A 16,728-nucleotide genomic window follows, 5' to 3' on the forward strand; every position below is an offset into this window, starting at 1 on the left:
TCAGTTCCCATCGACCGTCAAAGCCCCTGGAGCTGGAGGGGGGGCCCGGGTGTCCCAGCCCTTCCCTGCCCTCCTGGGAGCCTCCAGACCACTGCGATGCCTCGGCCCCCCTGCTGGCCCCCGCAGTCTGCCTGCCCCGGGACCCTTCGCTGCCCCCGGACCTGGGTTGTGCTTCTGCTGCCCCTCGGGGTGGCGGTGCTTGAGCACGATGAGGTGCACCCAGTCGATGTAGTTGGAGATCTTGGTGTAAACGTCAGGGTACCGGCGGTCCCCGCATCTCTCCCCGGAGAAGGAGACGATGCCGTAAACCTTCCTCTTGAAGACCAGAGGTCCCCCGGAGTCACCCTGCGAAGCGAGGGGACGGGAGGCAGAATAGCATCCCCCCGGGACGGCGGGGCCGGGGCCGGGCACGCACTCACCGCGCAGACGCCCCGCAGCGTGGCGTTGCGGCTGGCCCCGCACAGCATGTTGGCCGAGACGCGGCCCCGCCACAGCGTGCGGCACAGGCTGCGCTTGACGATGGCCGTGTCGGTCTCCATCAGCTGCTCGGGGCGCTCGCCGTAGTTGGAGATGTCCCCCCAGCCCAGCACCAGGCAGACGGTCCCGGGCTTCAGGTCGATGTGCGGCGAGGGCAGGCGGATGCGCTTCACGTACTTGTTCAGCGTGGCCGACCCGTTCAGCTGGGCAGGGAGCGGGGGGCGCGGGTTCCTCCTTGCCCCCCCACCCCCCCCCGGGCCGGGGCAGACCCCCCAACACACAGCTCCTGCCCCCCACCCTCCCCAGGCCAGCCCGGCTGCTGCCGGGGCCCCCTCTCCTCACCGCCCCGGCCCCGGCTGATTTTGGAGCCCCCGCGCCCCGGGGCTGGAGGACGGGGGGGCGCGGGCAGCCCCCCCCCAGCCCCTCCTCGGCCGCCTCCAGCGCCGCTCCCCGGCGAAGCGCTGACACCTAGCGGCGGCCGGGCCGGGCGCGGGGACCTGCCGGCACCCCCCCCCCGGGGACCCCCAGCGGGGGGGCGCGGGGCTCACCCTGAGCAGGCGGATGTCGTTGTCCACCGTGCGGGGGTCGTAGAGGGGGTGCGCGATGGACTCCTCGACGCCGAAGACCTGCTGCGACTCCTCGGGCTGCTCCAGCCGGTGGGCGCCCAGCACCACGCGCACCGAGGGGTTGCGCCTGCGGCCCCGGGGGGGGACCGTGAGTGGGCTGGGGGCCCCCGGGGACGGAGAGCAGAAGGGGAACGGGCAGGCGGGGGGGCTGCTCCAGCGCCACGTAACCCCTCCAGGACGGGAGCATCCATCCCTGTGGGGCCAGGTCCCCATAGGGCCACGCTGTGTCCTGCGGAGGGGACCGGAGCCCGTGCCCCCCCCCGGAGTGCTGCTCACCTGGGGATGGGGCAGTGGGCCGCAGTCATCACCCACTTGGGCCAGACGAGGAAGCCCCCACAGAAGTGCTGCCCGTCCATCTGGATGGAGGCGATGAAGGGCCAGGAGTGGGGCAGCGCTGCCTTCCCCCCGATCACCCGGCTGCCGCGGGCACCTGGGGGGTGCGGGCGCTCAGCGGCTGCGGGGGGACCCCAACGCCACCCATGGGTGCTCAGGCTCCAGCCCCAGGCCCCTCGTCCCCACCCTGGCTGGGGGGGGGACTGGCCCCGCAGCCCCGGCCGTCCCGTTACCTGCTGGGCCCAGCGCCGGGAGCAGCACGGAGCCCCCCAGGCTGAGGATGAGCAGAGCGGTGACCATGCTGGTGCGGTGTGGGCCTCTGCCACCTCCTGTGGGGCCACCTGGGGTGCGTGGGGGGGGTTAAATAGCCCTGGAGGGGGGGTGCTGTGGGCGCAGTCACAGTGCGGATGCTGGCGGGTTTCCTCCTCAGGGTGTTGCTGCCTTGTGCAATCACGATGGAGTTGGGGGCATGGGGACTGCAATGTTCTGGTCTGTGGGGGCTCTGCAGACCCGGGGGGGGTCTCAGGCTCAGTGTCCTCAGGGCTGCGGAGCCAGCCTGGCCTGCGGCACCGCTCGGCAGCCTCCCTTGGATCCGGGAGGCTGCTCGCTGGGAGGGGAGCGGATTAAGGAAGGAAGAGTGAAAGCGGAGCAGCTTCCAGCCCCGTCCTGGCTGCTCTTGTGCCTTGAACTAACCGGGATGAAATCCTGCTCTTGGCGCAGCGGGGGCGAGCAGGGCCCTGCCATGGCCCGGGGACGCTCCCCAGCATGTGGCAGCACCCACAGGACTGGCGGTGGCCTGGCTGCTGAGTGCTGCACCCTTGCCAGCCCCACAGGGATGCTGCGTGGCTCTGGGCCTGTGCCCATGCACGGGGGCTGCAGCCCCTGGTCCGGATCCCCAGCTGGGAGGGCTGAGGGTCTGACAGCTGGGGGTCCTGTGGCTGGGGGTCCCATGGTTGGGGGTCCCATGGTTGTGGTGCCCCTGCCATGGAGCTGGGCTCACTCTGGGATGTGTGAGGAGCTCGCGCCCCTGGATTTCTTCACACCGCCGTGGTTTGAGCCTCGGCCCGGGCTTCCTGTGTCAGTTTGCCAGCGTTTACCCAACAAAACTGTCAGCGGGAAAAGGGGGAGCTGGGGAGGGGGGCAGCCCCGGCCCTGCTGAGGGTCGCTCTCGGCACCCCCGGGGTTGTGTGGGGGTGCTGGGAGCGGGGCGTCTGGCCGGGACCGGGGGACCCCTCCTGGGGACGGCGGGGCTCAGCCCGTGGTGGGGGGCTCAGCCCGGGGGGGGGGGGCTCGGGCAGGAGCCGACAGCGCCCGCGGCCCCCCGGTTCCTCGCAGCCGGACCCGGCTTCGGGGTCCCCGCAACCCCGAAAGCGGCCGCGGGAGCGCCCGGGGGCGGCGGCGGCGGCGGGCGGGGAGCGCCGCGCCCCGAGGCCGGGTGAGGGGCGGCGGCAGTGGCGGGGCGCGCCCGGCAGACGGAGCTGTGCGGGAGGCGGCGGCACCGGCGCGGCCCCGCCATCCCTGCGCATCCCGCAGCCCCGCCGGGGATGCCGCCGCCCGCCGGGCCCTGAGCGCCGGGACGCCGGCGGCCGCCGGCCCCGCTCCGCCGCGCCTCGCCCGGCCCCCCCCATCCCTCCCCACCCCAACGCCCCCGCCCCGGACCCGCGGAGCCCGCCTGGAAGATGGAGTGAGTACCGGGGCCGGGCCGCCCCCCACCCCCCGGCACCCCCGCATCGGGCCGCGGGTCCCCCGGTGCCGCGCACCGCAGTGCCGGGGCGGGGGCCGGGGCTCCGGACCCCCCCCCCTCCGCTCCCCACGGCGGGGTCGCGGTACCGAGGGCTCGGGGAGGCGACACCGGCGGCTCGCGTGTCCCCCCCCCCCCCCGACTCGGTGCGGGGCTCCCGGACCCCCAAAACCGGGGCTCGCGCCCCCCCTCCCCGCCGGTCCCGGGGCCTCGATTCCCAGACCCGGGGGCTCGGGGCCCCCATCCTCGGTGCCGCGTCCGCCCCGGTGCCGGGGGCTCGGCCCCCGCTGCTGCTCGGTGGGGGCTGCCCCGGTGCCTGCCCCCCCCCGCCCTGCCGCGGGGTGCCGGGGGGCGGCGGTGGGGGCCCGGGGCTGGCGCGGGGGCTGCGGGGGGCGAGTCCCTGCTGGGGGGGGGGTGGAAGGGCGGTGATTTGGGCGGCTCGGACCTGTTGTTGCTGCTGCGTGTGGCTGGGGGCGAGTGGGTGGCGGGGAGCCCGCGGCCCCCTCCCTGCGCACGCGGCCCCCATCCCTCGGCGAGGGGCCTGGGGGGCAGCCCCGGGGGCTTCTCGCAGCCCGGCTCCTGCCGGGGGGGGGGCTCCGGGCGAGCCCGGGGATGCTCTCCCGGCCCCGACCTTCTTTGTGTGCCGCGGTGGGGCCCTGCCCCGCTCGGCTGCTGCCTGCGGCCGGCTCCGGGCTGGGCGCGGGGATCCGCGGGTGGATGGGGAGCGGGGGGCGCGGGTTGGGGGGCGCCCTGCCCGTGCTGGTCGTGCCCCTCGGGAGGGCGGGGGGCTGCTGCTCCACGCCAGGTGCCAGCGGGGGCAGCCCCATCGCACCCAGGCCTTCCCTTCCCTCCCCGTGGCTCCAGTCCCCCCCCCCCGGCACGATGGGGACCCCGGCATCTCCTGGGTTTGGCACCGGGGATTTGGGGGGCATCCATCCAGCCCAGCCTGGGGGCCTGCTCCTTGTGACTGCCTCGCCCCGCACCAATTAATGGGCTGCCTGCTAATGAGGTGCTGGGTGCTCGACTGGTCCTGCTCGGCTGCCGGCTGCGGTTTGGGGGAGCCCTGCTGGGGGTGCTGGAGGCGGTCGGGGTGATTGCTGCCTGCTGTTGGGGTTGGATTCTGGCTTGCTGAGAGTGGTGGGGGAGGCACCAGCAGGGGCCTGGGAGGGTTTCAGAGGCCTGGGTGCAACGTTTGGGATGGAAATGGGGAGGGGGCCAGCCCCCAGGCCTGGTGACAGCTCAGGGCAGGGCGGCAGCTCCTGTCCCCAGCTCCCCCACGCCACATCTCCTGGCTCCACTCCTCCCTCCCAAGCCCCTCTGACACCGGGGGCTGAGGGATAGACCCCGCTGGCTGCCCCCAGGGACAAGGAGCCCTTTGGGAACGTGCCAGGGCTGTTGTCTGTGTGCTGGAAATACCAGACTGTTCCTTCTCTTGACTAAAATCCCCGCTAGGGAAACGTGCCCTGGAGGTGAGAGGTGAGCACGGGGCTGAGCAGTGAAGCAGAGCCCCAGCGTGCACGGCTTCTGTTTGGGCAGCTTCAGCGCAGCCCCTCCTGGGCGCTCAGGGTTTGTCTCTTCTGGAGATGGGTCTTGAGATTTTGGGCTGGAATACACGTGCAAAAGTTACTGCTGGCTGCCGTGCCGACACGTGTTCTCCCTGGGCAGCTGTGGGTGTGTGAGCAGACCTACAGCTCCAGCGCTCCTGCACTGGCTTCCACCGCGGGTCAGTCGTGCTCTGCTAAATTCAGACCCTGGTCGCTGGGATGGGGGCGTAGGAAAGCCCCGGGTCAGGAGAGGCCCATGGCAAAGCGCTCCCTGGACCCAGGCCTGGCTCTGCAGCCGCTAATGCGCGCTGGGCAGCGTGCTCTGGGCTCGGGCTGGCTCTTGCCTTTCCTTGGCGTTGGCAGCAGCCGGAGGAGGGTGCTGGCCGCGGCGAGCTGCTGGTGCCAAGGGAGGTTTGGCTAAAAGCTTCCAGCTCTGTAAGAGCTGCTGGTCCCATCGGGGCTGCTCCGCTGTCCTCTGCTCCTGCTGCTATTGATGCTGCTGAGTAGCTGGAGATTTTGCATCTCCACTTCTGGCTGCTCTGATAGCTCTTCCCTGTGCCTTGTTGTGCCTCCTGCAGCCTTCTGGCCTCCTCGGGAGCTGGGTGCTCTCCTGGTCCTGCCCTTCCCCATCGTCCCTAGCCCTGATCAGGAGCCGAGAGCCTTGCAGAGGGGGAGGAGGGAGATTTCAGCCCTGGGGGTAACCTGGGGGCTCTCCCGCTGGGTGGGACTCAGGGTCCTGCTCTCCCCTCCACGTGCCTCTGTGATGAAGTTAAAACCCAGTCCGCCGTGGTTCCCAAATGTCCCGGAGGAAGCCATAAAGCTCGGCCGCAGACAGCCGCACAATGGCACCGCAGCCCCCACGCCAGGAACCGGGGCTCGGAGCTCGACCCCGCAGCCACCAGCCGTGGCCCCGCGGCCCCTCAAGTGCGCCGGGCTGGGCAGGAACTGGAGCAAGAGCAGGTTTCCTTGGGAAACTGCTGCTGCTAGCTCTCCTGGTTCCTGGCCAGAAATAGCCACTTTCCCCTGCGCTGGGGGGGCAGCTCACACCTTCCGCACCGCGCCGGGCTCGGCCAGATGGGCTTCGGCACTGGAAGTGGCTGCAGTGGGGCTGGGGCGGGCGGGCAGGGGGTCTGCCTTGGGGAGCCTCTCCTGGGCCCCCCACACTGGTTGCTGAAGAGCAAGGCTGGGACGTGGAAAGGACGGGCACAGGTCTGAGGGGTCAGGACAGGCCTGAGGGAGGGCACAGAGCTCGGGGCTGGAGGCAGAGGCGGTGGCGGGGAGCCTGATCTTCCGAGTCTGTACTTAGCACTCGCACCCACTGGGAGGGGAGCGGGGCCCCTCAGGCCCCAGACAGTCCCAGGGGATGAGGATGAGGCCTCCAGCAGCCCTGGAGCTCCCGTCAGGGAGGGGAGCCCAGGCTGGACCTGCTCCAGGCAGGTGCTTCCTCGTGCGGAGGAGCTGGACGTGGTGTGAGGACAGAGCTCCCCGCCGGGGGCTGCGGGTGCTGGCTCAGGGCTCGGTGTCCTGCCAGGGCTCTGCACATGAACCGCATCCCTGCTGGATGTGAGGAGCCTCGTGTGCCTTCATCTTCCTGGCGCTGGCGTGGGAAAGCTGCGGTGCCTCGAAGGAGCGAGGAGCGGGGACAACGTGACGCCGCCGGGGTGGCCGGAGCCGAGCGCCACGTCCCCGGCTGGTGCTGGAGCTGCTGGGCTGCCCGGGGGGAGGCTCTGCTCTCATTCATAAATCGTGTGGGTGTTTCCTAGTGGAGCCTTGCTCCTCTAACTGGAAGGGAGCTGGAAACCCAAGTGTTTGGAGGGCACTCGAACCATTGTTTGAAAGATCTGTAATTTTCCAATCAAACTCTCTCCTTGAGCCTCCGTTCATCAAATATTCATAGGATCCATTTTCTCCTGGCACTCCCAGCCCACGTCTCAGCCCCGAGAATCAATCAGGCAGCTCTGCTGCTCTAATGCATCCTGCGTTTTCAGGAGCTGCCACCCCTCCTCCCGCCTCCCCCCCCCCGATCCCATCCCCTCCCCAGGCAGCCCGCAGGTACCCGCAGGGCTCTGAGCAGCCCGGCTGCGCGCAGCGGGGGCCCGGCCTCTCCTCGTCCCTTCTCTTCCAGCCTGCTGGCTGATGATTTATTTGCCTTCGCTGTCGATGGCTGTCGGCCCCGAGCTGCTGCAGCTCCCTCCCATCCGCACCCAGCTATGGGTGAGGGTGTTTGAGGGCGGCCCTGCTGTCCGTGGCGATGCTTTGGGGGGCTCACGGCTGCCCTACGGCAGCAGCACTCGGGGCCTGCTTTCCCCGGGGGTCTGGCTCTTGGTGTACACCAGCACCGCTCCTGCGTGGCTGCCTGAGCTGCTGCTGCTTGCACCCGTGCTGGGCCCCGCACCAGGGCTCGTCTCGCCGGGGCCTCTCCCTGCCCTGCGCTCTGGCTCGGAGCTGAGCGGGTGGGAACGGAGCGGAGGTCAGGGGAGCGGAGGAGCAGCTTGAAACGGCTCTTCGCACATTTGGATGAGCTAATGGGAAAAAACAGAGGAAGGCAAATAAACATTATTGTTTCATGTCAGGCAGGGAGGAGACAAAAGGTCACGGGCTTCCCTTGTGATGGTGGAAACAGCGGCATCAGCAGGGCTGGAAAGAGCTGGAGAGCCAGGCAGGGAGCGCGGTGCGTGCTCGGGGCGCGTGCGTGCGCACACGTGGGCGCGTGGCTCTGCCCGAGGACTGCTGCCGTAGCAGGGGGAGTTCCCCCGGTGCCGTCTGTGCCCCCGGTCCCAGTGACCTCATTTGTCGTGCCACGGCCACGAGGCGCATCGGAGCCCGCTGGAGGAGCTGCCCCGGGACGGGCAGGGCTGGGACGTGCGTGCAGAGGGCAGCGGGCGAAGCATGAACCTGTTCGCAGGAGCGCACGAGACCGGGTGAAATGAGGCGCGGCGGAGGAAGGGGTTGCTTTGTTGTTTTTTTTCTGCCCTCAGGGTTCCCGAGGGGGGTGCCGGCCCCAGACTTGGTGCCCCAGGGGGCTCCTTTCTGCCCCTCTGGGCACCCCAGCTGAGGACGGAGCTTGGCGCTGCCGAGGCCTCCCGGGGAGCCCTGGAGCTGCCGAGTCCTTGGCCCGGCTGCGCCCTGGCCCCAGCCCTGCTGCTGGGCCCCCTCGGTCCCCGGGGCACAGCATCCTCCCTCCCGCGTTGCCATGGTGCCGTTGCCAGGGCGCCGTTGCCATGGTGATGTTGCCAGGGCGCCCGGCTTGGCGCGGCCAGCCCTCATCCCTCATCCCTCGTCCCTCATCCCTCGTCCCTCGTCCCTCATCCCTCGTCCCTTGTCCCTTGTCCCTCATCCTGGGGCTGCTGCCCCGCGGGACAGCCGGGGCTGGGAAGTGGCTGCTCGGGGGGAGCCCGGGGTGACCCCAGCCCCAGCCCACCCCAGGGCTCCACTCACCAGCCCCCAGCCCTGGGGGCCCTATGAAGCGCGGTGACCCCCCTGGGATGGTGCAGGACAGGGACTGGGGGGCTGGAGGGGGCTGTAGGAGCCCCCCCGCCCACCCTTCTGCCCCCACGCCCTGTCCCCGTGGGTAGGGGTCTGGGGGCTCCGGGGTCAGCCCCACCCTGCCCCTTCTCGGGGTCTGGAGGTGAGAGATGAGTGCCCGGGGCCTTGTGGCAGGGCTGGGGTGCACCCAGGGATGGGTCTGGGGGGGCAGCAAGGGGGCGTCCAGCCTGTTCTGCGTCTTTCCCTGGGCCAGGAAGATTCCTGGCGTTCACCCCGGGAATGCAGAGGCTTCAGCAAATAATGGAAAATAAAGAGGATGGAGGAAAAGCAGAACAGAACGTTTCAGGAACACTGAAAAAGTTTGGATCTGTTGCACGGGGCAAGATCCAGGAAAGAAGCGGGCTTTGGTCCAAAGTCCTCCGAGGCCGGGGTGCCGAGAGCCGGGCTCGGAGGGTGCCCCTGGCCCCAGAGCAGGGTGGTCCTGGCACGGGGCACCCCGGGGCTGCCTGGTCCCACGGCTGGGGAGGGTGTGGGGGGCCCTTGGAGAGCCCACGGGTAGGGGGCTGCTGAGGGGTGTCTGCAGGGCACAGGCAGTCTGGGGGCTGCAGGGGGGTCCAGATGGTGGGGATGGAGCGGGGCCGGCCCCCGGTGCCCTCCGCTTCCTGCGGGACAGGGAGCAGCTCGCAGGGAGCAGGGGTGAGAACGGCACCCGCGGACGCTCCGACTCCCTTTGGGGTTTTCAGTATTTAATTTCCCAGCTCGGGCGCAGCGTGGGGACGGCAGGCGGGCTGCCAGCACGCTGACAAATGGAGGCTGCTGACAGCGGGCGAGCGCATGCGTGTGTGTGCAGAGCAGCCACGGCATCACCCCGAACTGCACCAAAATAACCGTCCCAAAGCGGCACCGGCCCCGCTTTGTTTGTCTGGCCCTGATTTCACGCGCTGCCAGGATCCGGGTGTGGGGGAACCGCTGCCTTCCAGGGGGAGGAGGATGGAGGTGGGGGGGCTCCTCTCGTACCAGCGGGACGTTGGGCCAGGCCTGGGGGGGTGCCGTGTGCGGGGAGCAGGTGAAGGTCACCGTGGGGCATCACGTTTTCCATGACCCCTTCAGGAAATGTCCCCGTTGTTTTTCCGGGGCTTTCTGGAAAGCGGCGATGTTTTGCATGCCATGGAAATGTTTTGCTTGGGGTGGGGATGGGGAAAACAGCCTGAACACAGCACCGTCGGAGGGCAGCTGGGAGGGGATGAGCAGAGGGGCACTTGCAGGTCCCTGCTTGCTCTGGGAATGCTTTGGGGCCACCGCAGCCCCTCTCCCTCTCTGGGGGTCAGGACGGTCTGCGCTCGCTTTGAGCGCTGTAAACCCTCAGGCCCAGCCCGGTGTGCGCAGGGACAGGACCCGCAGGGGACGGTTGGTGTCTCACTGTCCCCCGAGCCTTGGCCACCCCAGCTCCAGCGCTCCCAGCCAGGGCCGGAGCTCCTGGGAGCTGCGAAAATGGGTTCGCACTTGGCCCGTTTCTCCCCGAGACTCGCTCCCTTTGCTCCTTCCCCCTCCTGGGCTCCGCCGTCCCTCGCTCTGGCGAGCAAATGGCAACGATCCACCGCCTTACGCCACCGCCGAGCCTCCCACCCTAATTACTGCCGCAGCTCAGCGCTTCGTTAGCATCGGCTGGCACTCAGCCCGCCTGCTCCCGGCGGCACCGCAGCCTCCCCAGGTCGCAGACGGGCCCCGGGCGGGCGTCTCCAGCCCGGCTGCGCCCGCACCTGGTGCTGTGCGGCACGTCGGGGCCGTGTGTCTGTGCACGTCCGTGTGTCTGCGCCTGCATGCGCGTGGCGGGGTGTCTGTGCACATCCCCGTGTCCGTGCTCCTTGGTGTGTCCGTGTCTGCACACATGTGCCTGTGTGCACACAGCGGAGGGGTCTCTGTGCAGGAAAGGTGTCGGCAGCCAAGGAAGGGGCTTGCCATGGGCAGTGCGAGGCGGGTGGAGCAGTGGGTGGCCAGAAGCGCCCCGCTCCAGCACCTCCGTGGGTACCACGTCCACCTGCGTGCCGCGGGGTCACCGCCAGCAGCACGGGGACGGCGGCGAGCAGGGAGCCGGTGCCTGGAGGAGACGCGCGGGGCAAGGAGTGCTCGGCTGCGGGGTGGTGAAGGGCAGGGGAGGCAGCAGCCGGCGGAAGGGACGAGTTCGGCCTTTGTCTGTGCGCGGTGTCCGGCACAATGTCTGCATTCAGCGCGCTTCACGGCCGCTCTGTGCTCTCTTGCAGGGCCGTGGAGACCAGCACCCTTCAGCAGGAGAGGCTGCAGGCCATCGCGGTGAGTCCCCTCGGGCGAGCAGGCGGCACCTGGCTGCTGGCCCCGTGTCCCGGCCCCAAGGAGGTGACCCCCCCCGGGACCCCCGGGGCTTGGTTCTGCACCTCTGGACCAGGGGCAGAGCTGGCGGCTGGGAGGGTTAATTAATGAAGTGGCACCTTGATGAGCCACGAGGGAGAGGGAAACGAGTGAGGAGCCCCCCTTTGCCCTTCCCGAGGGCTGGGGCTCGTGCAGGACCCGGCCCTGTGTGGTGCAGGCTCTGCCCTGCCCCTGCCCCTGCCCCTGCCCTGCAGCAGCTCCCTGGCCCCCGGTGCTGCCGGCGGCTGCCAGCTCCCCGCTCCCCATCCTCATCGCTATCGGCCGATCTGCGCTGTACAAAGGGCAAATTGTTTGGGGCCAGAGGAGGAAAAAAAGCGAGTGACGCTTCCCGGGACTGGGACTGACTCTGCTAAAATAATCTGGACCGACCCCAGGATGTGCAGCGAGGCGGGGCCGGGGGAAGAGGCCGCGCGGGGCTGGGTTCCCGACACCGGCTCTCGCTCAGCAGGGCCAGGCACAAAGAGCCCGTGCTCTGCGCCCTCCGTGCCTCAGTTTCCCCCAGCGCTGGGCTGGCGAGGCGCAGTCCCCTGGGGGGGGGGGGCGGACGAGGGGCTCCAGCCATGCAGACCCGAGCCCAGAGGCTGCCCCCCCCCGGGATGGAGGCGCCCCCCCGCCGGCCGTGCCCGCTGCTGCCCCTGCCCCAGGCCGACCCCGGCTGTGCCGCTGTCCCGTCCCCGCAGGAGAAGCGGAAACGCCAGACGGAGATCGAGAACAAGAGGCGGCAGCTCGAGGATGACCGGCGGCAGCTGCAGCACCTCAAGGTGAGGACCCCCCCCCCGGGGACCCCTCCTCTGCTCCAGGGATGGGCCGGAGCCCCCAGCCCTGGGGGCGGCAGGACCGTGACCCCCTCCCCTGTGCTCCCCAGTCCAAGGCTCTGCGGGAGAGGTGGCTGCTGGAGGGGGCCCCGTCCTCCGCCTCCGAGGAGGATGAGGCGATGAAGAAGCAAATGCAGGAGGATGAAGTGAAGACCAAGGAGCTGGAGGAAACCATCCAGAGGTAACGGGGCCGGGGGTGGTGGTGTGGGCTGATGCCGGGGAGCCCGCAGGGAGCCGGGGACGTGCTCAGAGGGTGCCCAAGCCCCCCGGGCAGACAGGAGGCCAGGAGGCAGCTGGGTCCCCACATTGGACCCCACGGGCGCTGCCACCACGCTCAGGACGAGCGGGGCTGGCTCCCCGGGCACCCTTGGGTGGTCGTGACAGGAGGTGAGGGGGGGCAGCCCCCTCCCAGCCCCCCAGTGCCGGGGCGCTGATGGGGAGAAAGGGGCAGGGACCCCCCAGCGGTGTCCCGGCAGCCCGGCAGGAATGCACCCGGTCCCTGGCTGTGCTCGTTAATTACCGGTTAATTACCGAGCATCCGAGCAGGGCGGCCAGGCACGAAGGGGGCTTTGTGTCCGTGTAATGGCGCGGGGCATTCCTCCGGGCTGCAGGGGGAAAGGGCAGCTCGCGGGGAGACGGAACCAAAGGCTGGGCGGAGGTGCCCTGGTTCACACGGGGGGGACATGGGAGGGGCTCTGGGGGCCAGGGGGGGCTTTGCCGGGCCGATGGCTGGGGCTTTTTCCTGGGGAATGTGATCGGGATGAACGTTTCTGGGAGCAAAACGTGGATGAAGAGGGGTCACCCTGTGCCACCAGCCGATGGCAGGGCTCAGAGCCCGCGGGGGTGTCTCGGTGGCGGTCTGTCCGTCTGTCCCTGGCTGTGTCACTGCTCTGTGCTCCCCGGTCTGAGCGCAGCCCCCGGCCCGGTTCCTCCCCCAGGCTGGAGAAGGAGCTGGAGACGCTGGAGAACAGCAGCTCGGTGGCGTCCACCAAGGAGAACCTGGCCGAGGTGGCGGCGGTGCCGGCCAAGGAGGAGAAGGCCGAGATCGTCCCCAACGCGCAGAAGGTGGGCACGGCTGACCCCCTGCGGGGCCGGGTGGGCAGGGGGTGAGGGGGCGAGGGGCTGCGTCTGGGGGGGGCTGTGCCTGGTGCCTCGCCGCTGGGGCTGGGTGCACGGCGCGGTGCGTCCCCTGCGGCTCCTGACCTCGCTCTTCTGTCTTGCAGAGTCCCCTGGGCACAGCCGTAGGTAGGTGACCCTGCACCCCCCGTCCCCCTTGCAGGGGGAGCCCGTCCAGGTGGCAGCAGGAGGCTCCGTCTGCCCCGGGGCCCTCCCGTGGGCGCGTGTGGGGCACGTGGGTGGCTGGGGATCGGCTCAGGGCGTCGCTTCTCCTCTCCACCCCCAGCCAAGAAGGTCTCCAGCAGCCCCATGAAGGCGGTGGAAGGCACCGACATGATGAAGGCAGGTACGTGCCCGCTGCCACGTGAGGAGCACTCCCTCCCGGTCGCTTCCCTCCTCCTGCCCCGCGGCATCTTTCGGCTCACCGCCCTCAGTGCTCAGCCCGTCCTGCAGCCCCGCCACCAACGATCCCCGCCGCTCCATGAGTTTCCAAGCCTAGGGCATCAAATATCGGTTATTTGCCATCAGAGGGTTCGTGTTCAGTGGGATCCCGCGGCTGGTTTGCAGTTCAGGGCCCCCATCCCCTCCCCATTCCATGTCTCTGCTCCAGTTTCATCCTTTGCCTCCTGCTGTTTGCGGCTTCTCGGTGCGAGGGAGAGCAGAGACGCGGGGCCGGGGCCGGGGCTGCCTGCCCGTGGGGGCTTGCAGAGGTGCGGGGAGCAGGCAGGGGCTGCAGGGCTGCAGCCGCTGGCACCAAGCTGCCCGTGCTGGGATGGGGCTGGAGCTCCTGGAGAGGTTTCCTCTGGTCTGGGGATGCTCAGACCAGGCTGCAGCACCGGGAAGAACCCAGAACCCAGCTCTGTGTCCATGGAGCCGAGCGCCGCCGGGCCATGGTGACCCTGGTGCCTGCGGGGAGCAGCCGGGGCACTGAAGGATCGGTGCCGAGGATCGCCCGTCCCACAGAGCGCAGGGGCTGCCCTGCCCCCTTGGCCAGCACCAGCGCCTTCAGCACCGCTTCCCACGAGCGTGATCCTGGCCCCGAGCCCAGGCCCCCGCGGGTGGCCCCGCTCGCTGGCCGGACAGATGGACGCGGTGGCGGAGGTAAGGGGATGCCGGCAGCACCAGGACGGTGAGAGCCCCGTGGGTCCCGTAGGAGGGCTGTGCCCGGGATGTCGCACCTGCCTCTGCCTCCACTCCTCCTCGCTGCAGCCTGCTGCCTTGCTAACGCCGCTGAGCACCGCTGAGCACCGCTGAGCACCGCTGAGCACCGCGCCGTGCCGCTGCGCCTGCCCGCTGCTGGCTCCTGAGCACGGGCTGGGGAGGGCCGGGGCCGCCGTGACGCTCACTGTGCTCTTTGTGTCCCAGCCATGTACTCAGTGGAGATCACGGTGGAGAAGGACAGAGTTACTGGGGAGACCAAGGTCCTGTCCAGCACCACCCTTCTCCCCCAGAACCATTGTCTGCAAGGGGTCAAAGTGTACGAGGATGAGCTAAAAGGTAGGGCCCCATCCCGCACCGCCGGCAGGCGTCAGGAGCACAGGGCAGGGGCCGAGGGACCAGCTGCCCGAGCATCCCGTGGGCACCAGGGTGAGGAAGGGCCGGGGCAGCTCCTGCTGCCTCCACCGGCTCCACGGGGGAACTGGCTCAGGGCAAGCCCTCGACAGCCCGTCCTGCGCCCCAGCCAGCCCGGCGTGGGAGCCAGCCCAGCACCGTGGCGTGGACGGTCCTGAGGGGCCAGCCTGGGTTTGCACGTCAAGGCCCTGTGCTGATGGGGAGCACAGAAGAGGATCTGCTGTGTCCAGAGCCCCAGGAGCTCTGTTAAACCACAACAGCATCTCAACAGTGAGGCGATGGCACCGGCATCGCGTCCATGTCACGGGCACCTCCCGGCCAGGGACAGGATGGGGCTGAGCAGCTGGGCTGCTGGGGATCCCTGCGACCCTGCGCCACCCAGGCTGGCAGCACAAAGCCCATCCCCTGGGTGCAGAGAAGAAGCAGCTATAGGGAGCAGTGCCTGCTTTTGGGGCACCCCAGGAACCTGCTTTGATGGTGCTGGTGGCACCGAGGGACGGCTGTGTCAGTGAGGACTGACTGCGGAGCTGTGGAAAATGACCGGGAGCTGCGGTGGCTGAGCAGACCCTGGGCTCCATGGGCTGACCACAGCTGGGACCCCCCGTTCCCAAGGAGGTGCCGCGGAGCCCCCTGGCAGTGAGCAGCCCGGGTCCCTCCTGGCTGAGCCAGCCCTGCCTGGCCCAGTCATTATCTGTTATCGCTCGTCTGCCTGCGCTCCGTGGCTGTGGCACTGATCATCACATGATGCTCCAAGTCAAGTGGAAAATGCGATGCGCTGGGTGCATCCCTCACCGCCGAGCACGGCTCCTCCTGCCCTGCAGCGCTGCCAGTGCCCATGTGCTGCGCATCAGCAGCAGAAGACCCTGTCCCTCGGCAGGCACGGGGCCCCCGGGCACTGCAGGCACTGGGGCACGGTGGGACCGGGTGCTCAGCTCGGGGACCTGCTGCAAAGCATCGCCTCGGCCCGGGGCCTGGGTTCAGAGGTGCCAAGGGCTGGGAGCGGCTCCTCAGTGGTGCTGTTGGTGCAGCCGCGCCACTCGCTGCACGGAGCAGGGGCTGGGAGGGCTGGGGGCTGCCAGGAGGTGAGCCTGGCCTGGGGACAAGGGGACAGCACGGGGGAGCCAGGCTGCACGGGCGGGGCTCGTCCCGGTGCAGTCCGAGCCCCCTCCCCACCACCCCTCACCTCCTGCTCTTGTCCCCGCAGTGGTGCACGCGGTGAGCGCCGAGGCTGGGGCCCTGCAGAACGGGGCGCACCCGCTCAGCTCCTCGGAGGTGGACGAGCTCCTTCACAAGGCGGACGAGGTGACCCTGAGCGAGGCCAAGGCGGGCGAGGAGGCGGCCGGCAGCGCCCCGTCCAGCCAGAAGCCGACGCCGCGCAGGGAGATCACGGGGCTGCAGGCGAAGCCAAGGGAAAACTCCACGGCGCTGCCGCCGGGCGAGGGCGCGGAGCCGAGCCGGGAGCAGCCGGTCACCATGATCTTCATGGGCTACCAGAACGTGGAAGACGAGAACGAGACCAAGAAGGTGCTGGGGCTGGAGGGCACCATCAAGGCCGAGCTGGTGGTGATCGAGGACGCCGAGAGCAAGCCGGAGCCGGCGGGCAAGGACCACGCGCCGCCCAACGGCACCGCGCTGGAGCCCGCGGCCGCCCCGCAGCAGGGGGAGGAGGCCCCGGGCGGGCAGAAGCCGGGTGCCAACGCCACGGAAGCCAAGGAGGCCGAGCAGGACATGGACGCGAAGAAGCAGCGCTGCAAATGCTGCACGGTGATGTGAGCCCCGCGGCCGGCGAGAGCAGGCTGCCCCCGCTGAGCCCCTCCGCCCCCGCTCCCCAGGCCCGCGGCCCCGCAGGACACAGGGTTACTCCCTGGCCAGACACAGCCCCCTTTTTTCTGAAGAACCGGGGAAATCCAACGCGGTGGCTGTAAAGCCGAAGGCGGCAGCACACCGAGGCCGTGGCATCGCTCGCCCCGTCTGTCCAACGCCCGCTCCGTGCGACACCCCCAGTGCTGCGTGTGATATTTATTAGAGACCCCCCCCCCCACGCCCCACGTTTCGCCTGCCCCTCCCCACGGCCCTGCCTCACCCCGGCGCAGACACCGGGAGCGTTTCCCTCCCTCCTCCAGCAATTTCCCACCCGCCGTTGGAAGACGGACGCCGGCCGGGCCAGGGGTCAGAGACAAATCCAGCAGCCGGCAGGACCCGCGGTCACCCAGCCCGCGGCAGGCACGGCGCGAAGCCCCCCGCCAGCCCTTCCCCTGCACCTCCAGCGCCGTCTCTCCAGCACATCCCTGGCCTGGCTCCATCCTGGGTGCTTGGCCATCGTTGGCTCCATGATGCTGGGCTCGGCCGGGCTGTCAGAGCGGTGCCAGGAGCGTGCAGGGTGCCACAGACCAGGCACAGCTCCCCTGGGGCAGGCGCAGCCTGGGTCCATGCAGGGAGCCTGGCTCCACTCTCCTGGACTCTCCTCTCCATGCAGGGGCTCCTCGCCCTGCTGCTCGTGGTGACGGCAGCCACCGGCCAGGTACCGCCACCGCCACTGCTGCCGTGGGGCCGTTCCAACACCTCATCTGCCCTGCCGGTGTCACTGGGCTCCAGCACCCAAGGGGGGCGAG

The 16,728-nt window shown here is 69.8% G+C and overlaps 2 protein-coding genes across 4 annotated transcripts; one reads left to right on the forward strand and one right to left on the reverse strand.

The window, feature by feature from the left end:
* PRSS57 (serine protease 57) lies at positions 1 to 1,736 on the reverse strand. Its single transcript, XM_032203907.1, has 5 exons — positions 1,670 to 1,736; positions 1,380 to 1,533; positions 1,026 to 1,170; positions 420 to 680; positions 1 to 345 (listed from the first exon to the last, which is right to left on the reverse strand). Exons 1-5 carry the CDS (start codon positions 1,734 to 1,736, stop codon positions 1 to 3), a joined length of 972 nt encoding a protein of 323 aa, XP_032059798.1.
* Positions 1,737 to 3,063: 1,327 nt separating this feature from the next.
* PALM (paralemmin) lies at positions 3,064 to 16,728 on the forward strand. Of its 3 annotated transcripts, none has more exons than XM_032203760.1 (9): positions 3,064 to 3,120; positions 10,469 to 10,517; positions 11,294 to 11,374; positions 11,479 to 11,609; positions 12,367 to 12,493; positions 12,652 to 12,673; positions 12,831 to 12,890; positions 13,910 to 14,041; positions 15,321 to 16,721. In XM_032203760.1, exons 1-9 carry the CDS (start codon positions 3,116 to 3,118, stop codon positions 15,887 to 15,889), a joined length of 1,176 nt encoding a protein of 391 aa, XP_032059651.1. In that variant the 5' UTR covers positions 3,064 to 3,115; the 3' UTR covers positions 15,890 to 16,721. The 3 variants fall into 3 exon arrangements, with proteins under 3 accessions (XP_032059651.1, XP_032059650.1, XP_032059652.1); XM_032203759.1 differs by lacking the exon at positions 3,064 to 3,120 and adding an exon at positions 7,609 to 7,642 and having other exon boundaries at positions 15,321 to 16,722; XM_032203761.1 differs by lacking the exons at positions 3,064 to 3,120; positions 13,910 to 14,041 and adding an exon at positions 7,609 to 7,642 and having other exon boundaries at positions 15,321 to 16,728.

This window comes from Aythya fuligula, chromosome 26 (assembly GCF_009819795.1).
Source record: "Aythya fuligula isolate bAytFul2 chromosome 26, bAytFul2.pri, whole genome shotgun sequence".
NCBI classification, from domain to species: Eukaryota; Metazoa; Chordata; class Aves; order Anseriformes; family Anatidae; genus Aythya; species Aythya fuligula.

What these genes read in the sequence shown, in the direction of transcription:
- PRSS57 (XM_032203907.1), bottom strand. Translation starts at nt 1,736, where the DNA reads ATGGTCACCGCTCTGCTCATCCTCAGCCTGGGGGGCTCCGTGCTGCTC. An exon ending in CCCGGCGCTGGGCCCAGCAG is followed by an intron (nt 1,534 to 1,669) that starts GTAACGGGACGG and finishes CGCACCCCCCAG; the next exon opens with GTGCCCGCGGCAGCCGGGTG. An exon ending in ACGACATCCGCCTGCTCAGG is followed by an intron (nt 681 to 1,025) that starts GTGAGCCCCGCG and finishes CTCCCTGCCCAG; the next exon opens with CTGAACGGGTCGGCCACGCT.
- PALM (XM_032203759.1), top strand. Translation starts at nt 7,611, where the DNA reads ATGAACCTGTTCGCAGGAGCGCACGAGACCGG. An exon ending in GGCAGCTGCAGCACCTCAAG is followed by an intron (nt 11,375 to 11,478) that starts GTGAGGACCCCC and finishes TGTGCTCCCCAG; the next exon opens with TCCAAGGCTCTGCGGGAGAG. An exon ending in GTACGAGGATGAGCTAAAAG is followed by an intron (nt 14,042 to 15,320) that starts GTAGGGCCCCAT and finishes TTGTCCCCGCAG; the next exon opens with TGGTGCACGCGGTGAGCGCC.